The sequence below is a fragment of the Pavona decussata genome, unplaced genomic scaffold, assembly GCF_977016875.1.
Source record: "Pavona decussata unplaced genomic scaffold, jaPavDecu1.1 SCAFFOLD_130, whole genome shotgun sequence".
Lineage (NCBI taxonomy): Eukaryota > Metazoa > Cnidaria > Anthozoa > Scleractinia > Agariciidae > Pavona > Pavona decussata.
In genome coordinates, this window is record NW_028145544.1 from 3262390 (window position 1) to 3270000 (window position 7611).

At 40.0% G+C, this 7611-nt stretch overlaps 3 protein-coding genes across 4 annotated transcripts in view; 1 reads left to right on the forward strand and 2 right to left on the reverse strand.

Moving 5' to 3' along the window:
* Positions 1-7611, forward strand: part of LOC146468714 (uncharacterized) — a 183096-nt gene that overhangs the window by 24636 nt on the left and 150849 nt on the right. The gene's annotated exons all lie outside the window — the stretch shown is intronic.
* LOC146468715 (coiled-coil domain-containing protein 152-like) overlaps positions 1-7611 on the reverse strand; it is an 87832-nt gene that overhangs the window by 20777 nt on the left and 59444 nt on the right. The gene's annotated exons all lie outside the window — the stretch shown is intronic.
* Positions 290-7611, reverse strand: part of LOC146468716 (uncharacterized) — a 7357-nt gene continuing 35 nt past the window's right edge. The window contains exons 1-3 of the mRNA XM_085124524.1: positions 4791-7611; positions 2387-2424; positions 290-1507 (exon numbers count right to left, since the gene is read on the reverse strand). The exon at positions 4791-7611 is cut by the window's right edge and continues 35 nt beyond it. Of these exons, the coding sequence (XP_084980650.1) occupies positions 2406-2424; positions 4791-7609 (2838 nt within the window). The 5' untranslated portion in view covers positions 7610-7611 and the 3' untranslated portion in view covers positions 290-1507; positions 2387-2405. The remainder of the gene's footprint in view (positions 1508-2386; positions 2425-4790) is intronic.

A 7611-nucleotide genomic window follows, 5' to 3' on the forward strand; every position in this document is an offset into this window, starting at 1 on the left:
AACGAGGACATATAAAGAGGTTTATAATTAACTATAATGTATAATTCTGATCAAGTCTATTAATACTAGCAAGGATTCCGAAGGCTTCTGCTCATCACAGGTTTCACTATAGTTTAAATTCACTAAAATTTTGTCCCGCAATCCACCAATCATCCTCCGAATTCACAAAATGACACTCTTGCAAAATTTCGTGCTACTGGCCGGTTATTGTACTGTTAGATTTTGCTTTAACTTGCTCATCTTTTTCTTCTTCTCTGAGGAATATATAACCACTGACAACGCGTTTGTTAACTGAACTTGTTTATTTTGAATATTTCATGGTGTTACAATACTTTGCATTTTTCAGCGTAATATGTAAAAGGCAAAGGCTGGCGAACGGTCTTTTTTCAAACTGAAAACTGACGAGCGGCGTCTTTTGCAAGGCTAAAAAAAGTCTCGAGCCAGCGTGAAATTATGAATTTTTTTCTCCACCATCCTTTGCTTTGGTCTGTGGTTTCCACAGCATAAGAGGCCTAAAGTCAAGTTACTATAGCCAGATTAACGAAGAATCAAAACTGCTCTATAGCAACAAAATTTCAGCTCAGGCCTCGATTAATGCAAGTATTAAACAACAGTACAAAAGCAACCATACCTTTGAAAAAAAGACAATACAAGTACACTTACATAACTTTCACCGATCGAGTTAAACTTACAATTATTGCTCAACTACTGCGTATGTACATTAACTGTTGGAGCAGCAGGGTTTTGCCGATTTGGGGCGCAATCTAATTCCTTTACGGTAACGTCATTTCCTTTTTGGATTGCCCAGATGTTTCCTTTGGATAATCGGTATTTTATCCTGTGTTTGACTAAATTATAAAATTATTAAATAGAAGAAATGCCCTTGAAGTTATTTACGCAACTTAGAAAGTTGCGAAAAGAAGGTCTAAAAAAATTTAGACTTGAAAGGGATTCGAACCCATGAACTCTGCGATACCGGTTGTAGTGACTACCAACTGAGCTATCAAGTCAACTGGGAGCTGATCACATATTGTGAGTTTGTAATGTACTCGTAGAGGATGAATAAGTGAATATAAAGACCCTCACAGAAAGCCGCTAAGTTGCGAAAGTAACTACGGGGGTCTTTCTTCTATTCATTCTTTCAACCGCAGTTGAAATATATGTTTCATATATTAATATTTATGTATACCTGGATTTATGAAAAGATATACCTCCAGAAATATTGTCTTATGTTAGTTTTACTTATGAGATTTTAATCTTTTTTTTTTTTGTGCATTTTTCTTTTGATTCATAGTCATTAAGTAGAAAGCATACAAGGGTCATTAGCAGACATTTACATGGTTTGTTTTTCAAACCGAACTTTCGGGCACTTTTTGTACAAATTACGTCTTGAAATGCAATAACTGCGGATCTTTGTCATCTATCATCAACATTATCATCCAACGTTAGGAATGTTTCCTGCAGCATCCTTTGGATTATCAGAGTGTTTTGCCTGGCTGTTCTGAAACTTAACAGGCATCGTATGATTAAATGTTGACATGTGTAATCACAGTATTCAACAAACCCAAATTACAAAGTTAACCACTGCAACTTGTGGTATAGCCCAAGGGGGAGGGGGCTACTCCCATAACTTTTATGCTATATAGGTATATGCTACTGCCAAGGGCATATTGTTGAAGCAGTTAGGTCTGGGAAAGGGTATAGAAGTCGGAGAGTTTTTTTTTAGAATAGGATGTCAATGAGAAAAATTTGGTTTGAAAAAAGGTCGCGGGAATAACAATTAACACTCAAGTCTAGGATGGGGGGGATTTTTGGTGTCTGATCTAGAACATGGTTTGGTATAGGATAAAGGTTTCAAAGTCTCAGTGGCACATCTACATCTAAAAGTATTTGCGTTTGCATAAAGCCGACCCCCACACTTCAGTGCATACTTAAGAGTTCCCACAAATCTGAGCTGCTCAGTGGACAACACTGAAACATACTCTTGTGAACAAAAACAAAACGTTCTAGCGTAAGAGAAAATTTCACTGTCATCATGACTGGAATTAAACAACTACTCGTTATTATATTTTCCCCCATGCTGAGATCAGACCATGTTTTAAGTGGTCGCTTATCAAAAGTAAAAACTAGAGAGATTTTCAAATCATCAGCACCCAAAGTGTTCACAGTCGCGGTGTAAGGATTGAACTTTGCGTGATTGTGTGTGTGTGGGTGGAGGACGGGGTGGGTGATTTTTCAATTGTTGAAAAGTGGCCGTTTATAAGGGTTGGTCCTACAGGTTTGACTGAATCTTTTTATGATGGTGACTCGGACTGCAGCAATTAACACTGTTTTGTTCCCTTGTATGACAGATAACGGAAGAAAAGTTCGCATTACTGCAACTTACCATCGTCGAAAGTTATTTCTCAGTGATCTGAAACTTTACTGAAACAAGAAAGAAAATAACACGTGTATGACCATCTGTTCACAACCACAACAAAAAAAAAAACACTTTTTAACAAAGGCAACCTTTAGACAGCAACAAGGACGCCACACCGGCTTCGACGGAATTCGATTTCTGGGTATTGTCAGAATCTTACGAATGCTCACAGCACTGAATAATACCAAGGTGGTAGCCACGGAGAGCTGCTTTTCCCTTCTCACGACACACACACGTGTGTTCTGTCGTGAATTGTAATACCTGTCGTAAATTGTAATAACACTTGTCGTGAATTGTAATACCTGTCGTGAATTGTAATAACAGTTGTCGTGAATTGTAATAACGTACCTATCGTGAATTGTAATAACCTGTTGTCGTAATTTGTTATAATCCGAGCTGTCGTGAATTGTAATACCACGTTGTCATGATTTGTAATAAGTCTTAAGAACAAACAATTACAAAAGAAAATATAAAAAAATGACGCAAGAAAAACAACCTTTATTTTGATCCAAGTGTATTTTTTCAAAATTTGAAACACAAAATCCAGCTTACGTTCGTAACATTTGTTTACGCTTTGAAATTGAAGCAAGACAACGTTTTAACTGACCCGAACAGTATAATTTGTCAGGCACCCTTGGTTGGGCAAAATTATTCCTCTGACCGTATTTCAGCTGCGTGACTTTTCTAAAATACGACAAAAGAACGCTTTTTCATAACAAAGTATTTTAAAAATATGAGTGGTGAATGAATACATTTGGACAAGGAAGTCTCATTCTTTTTTTAGATGCTCTGCAAGCGTGTTCAACTTGTCTCAACGTATGAGAGTCACGTACATACTTGACACTCGGTTGTAAATAACAGTTCCTTGAAGACTTCTCAGAACAAAATCTTCAAAAACAACATTTGAAGAAAACGTTACTCTATTCAAACAGAGATTACGCTACAGAGGTTACCCCGATAACCTTAAAGATAAAATTCTCTCGGACGACGGTCAATATCAGCGAAAGAATGTCGGCCCTACAAAACAAACAAAAAACGCGCAAAAACATTTTGCCGTTTGTTGCAGAATATCGGCGCCCTTCTGTGCTTTACCTAAAAACCATTCAGATGAGTAAATGGCACTTGATAGAAAATCAGCCTCTGCTAAGAGAGATCTACAAAGACCCTTCCTACTTTCGTACAAAAAAGGGAGATCTTTGAAAGACGGCGTATTCGTAAGAGCAAATTAGCTTTGAAGGTCATATTCTTCCTATCTCGACCAATAGGAGCCGTGTTTGGCCTGTCATTTTACCATCATTGTATACTTGTTTGTTCTTAAGACTTATTACAAATCACGACAACGTGGTATTACAATTCACGACAGCTCGGATTATTACAAATTACGACAACAGGTTATTACAATTCACGATAGGTACGTTATTACAATTCACGACAACTGTTATTACAATTCACGACAAGTGTTATTACAATTCACGACAGGTATTACAATTCACGACGGTATTACAATTCACGACAGAACACACATGCCACAAGTGGCCCTGTTATACGGACCTACTTCTCCATACGCATTGCCGAAGATGATTTTGCAATCCTCAACCAACAGCTCCCACAACGAGTTTATGGAGATGTAGCTAAAAGGGTCACTTGTGGCCACCACTTGCAAGGACAATGTAACGCAGTGGCTTTCGAGGTCTGGGATCGTCACTCGGGAGTGGGGACAAATACTTGGTTTTATTAACAGAGCTGAAGACGTAATTTGGCCACCATAAAGTGAGATATGAGTGCTGACGTTTCGAGTGTTAGCCCTTCGCTCGAAATGTCAGCACTCGAATCTTTTTACCGTGACAAAATTACCTTATTTACTCGATTGATAAAACCAAATATTCATTAATGAAGTGCAGTCACCTTTAGAATTCGCGGACGAAACTTAAAGATATACCCATTTACGCGAATGAAAGCCGCTCAGCTTTACGCTTCGAATTTGAGGACCTAGGCTGATAGGGTTGAGAGGTTTTCAAATCCTTTAAGGACGGTGCCTACTTTTGCTCCTGCGCATACGTTCTGCGCATCTCGAGATACTCGGGTTTCCTATGGGTGGTGCCTACTAATACAGGGATATTCTTGCGCCGTTTAAATCTATGCGGAGAAAGCAGAACTTACCAAATGCTCTTGGTATCTCAAAATAAACTTGGGGGTAACCATGCATTTTTCAGAGATAATTAAGGTTCAGTTCAGGAAAAAATTCCATACATTGCTTTATTATTTTTAGATAGTCATAAACCACACAAAAATACTTCGGTATTAGTAGGCACCGTCCTTAAATTAATAAATATTAAACGGTGACTTTTAAAATTACGCTCAAACAACTTACCTCAAGCGGCCAAAATTCAATGTTACGTCATCACCGATCAGCACAAACGGAGCCCAGTATTTAATGTCACTGAAGTCGTCAGATTCCCGCATTTGTTTCATGGTCTGCTGGAGAGCCTTACTGGCACGTTGTCCTTCCGCCAAATACTCGTAGAAGTATCTCATAAACTGCAGAGTAGCTTCGTCATCAATGGCCCACAGTGATGCAAGGACAGAACGAGCACCGGCACCCAAAAAAGCACGCGCAAGACCCACCACACCCTCGGACTTAATCTTCCCTCGGCCGCTATGGCAGCAGCTTAGGACAACCAATCTTGCTCGCAGTTTGGCATTTAACACATCAGCCATAGTCAAAAGGAAGTCTTCCTGTTTGAGTTTTTTCTTTGCCACTGATGGATTAGGAGACAAGAAAATTTCACCAGTTTCCGCACGGCCATGGGCTGCAATGTGTACCAAGGCCACTGAGTTTAGCTTGCTCAACACTTCAGTTTTTGTTGCCTCTTTTCCAGTAAGAGGTTTGATGTTCAGAATAGCACCGATTATTTCCACCTCCTCTTTGGCAGCCGGAAGCTCCCGGATTCTACGTCCTTCGTAAAGGATACCTTCCATCCATGGATCACCAACAAGCAGTGCACCAGACGTACTGTGGTACCCCTCAGGGCACTCTGTCATTAGCTTCAAACTTGCCAGTGTAGGAACCAGTCGAATTGTGAGCGTTTCAGACAAGTACCTAGATTGTTGGTCCAGAAGTGCAGCATAGGGAACCAAAAATAGTGGACCATCAGGAACAATGATAACTTCATCGCTTTGTAGCAGATGTGAAATCGGTCCCAGGACCACATCGGACAACGCCTTTAAAGCATCGCCTTCGTCTTCTGCAGATGCCTTTGATTTTTCATCGCGATTTCGATAAGGAACCTCTTCAGATTCTTCATCTTCTGGCCCATCCAAGGAGCGATTCTCACACATGACTTTTTTAAAGACTCCAATCTGCTTGTATGTTTTGTGAGTCAGAGACTCTAAACCATCACTGATTTCCTTTTGCTCAAACTGGCAAAGACTTCCTTTTTGCAGCACCCAGAAGTTGAGTAAACTTGGGGCTTCAGCAAAAAATATCGTTAGCGATGGAAGGTGGCTTGGAATGGAAGAGATTATACTCGTCTTCTCAGCAGACACTGGATGAACTGATTTTACGCCGTACTGTGATTCCATAAGATCCATCAGAGCCTGTGCACGTCCACGCTCAGCTGTAAAAAGCGCCTCCATTATCTTGTTCTGTTGTAACTGAACACGCCATAAGTTGATGTAGCTATCCTCATATTGGTTCCGGAAGTCGATTTTCCATCTGTCATTCGATTGAAGAAGACCCCTAAGTTCATCAAATAATCGTACACTACATTTATAAAAATCCTCAGCAGTACAAACATCGTCGAGAGAGTGATCATTACCAAGACAACCATATGTCGCTGCTTCGAGCATTTTGTTTCCAGTTTCTTGAGCGATACTTAGAGCTTTCCGATGGTACTCGATAGCTGTCTTGAAATCTCTACGCCGGACATAAACAATTCCAATGCACCTATAAGCGCATCCCTCTAAATCTTTGCACTCAACTTCTTTGGCGATCCTAAGACCTTGCTGATAGAACTCCAAACTTGCCTTAAAGTTACCAAGAGAGAAGTAAAAAGACCCAAACTTCATATGTATACCTCCCTCTAAGAGCTTGTCCCCAATTTCTTTGGCGATATTAAGAGCTCGCTGATAACACTTGTCAGCTTTCTCATAATCCCCTTTAGAGTAGTAATCTACACCAAGCGTACCGTATACAGTTCCTTCTGAATCTTTGTTCCCAACTTGTTTCATGATACTAAGAGCTTGCTGATGGAACTTGATAGCTGTCTTGACATCACCAAGAAAGTGGTAAGCATTACCGAGGTTCGCATATAGGCTTCCTTCTGAATCTTTGTTCCCAACTTCTTTCATGATACTAAGAGCATCCTGATAGAACTTGATAGCTGTCTTGAAATCACCAAGAGAGCGGTAAGCATTACCGAGGTTCCCATAAACGCTTCCTTCTGAATCTTTGTTCCCAACTTCTTTCATGATACTAAGAGCATCCTGATAGAACTTGATAGCCGTCTTGTAATCGCTAAGAGAGCAGTAAGCATTACCGAGGTTCGTATATACGCTTCCTTCTGAATCTTTGTTCCCAACTTCTTTCATGATACTAAGAGCATCCTGATAGAACTTGATAGCTGTCTTGAAATCACCAAGAGAGTAGTAAGCATTACCGAGGTTCCCATAAACGCTTCCTTCTGAATCTTTGTTCCCAACTTCTTTCATGATACTAAGAGCATCCTGATAGAACTTGATAGCTGTCTTGAAATCACCAAGAGAGCGGTAAGCATTACCAAGGTTCGTATATACGCTTCCTTCTGAATCTTTGTTCCCAACTTCTTTCATGATACTAAGAGCATCCTGATAGAACTTGATAGCCGTCTTGTAATCGCTAAGAGAGCAGTAAGCATTACCGAGGTTCGTATATACGCTTCCTTCTGAATCTTTGTTCCCAACTTCTTTCATGATACTAAGAGCATCCTGATAGAACTTGATAGCTGTCTTGAAATCACCAAGAGAGCGGTAAGCATTACCGAGGTTCCCATAAACGCTTCCTTCTGAATCTTTGTTCCCAACTTCTTTCATGATACTAAGAGCTTGCTGATGGAACTTGATAGCTGTCTTGAAATCACCAAGAGAGTCGTAAGCGCTACCGAGGTTCATATATACGGTTCCTTCTGAATCTTTGCTCCCAACTTCTTTCATGA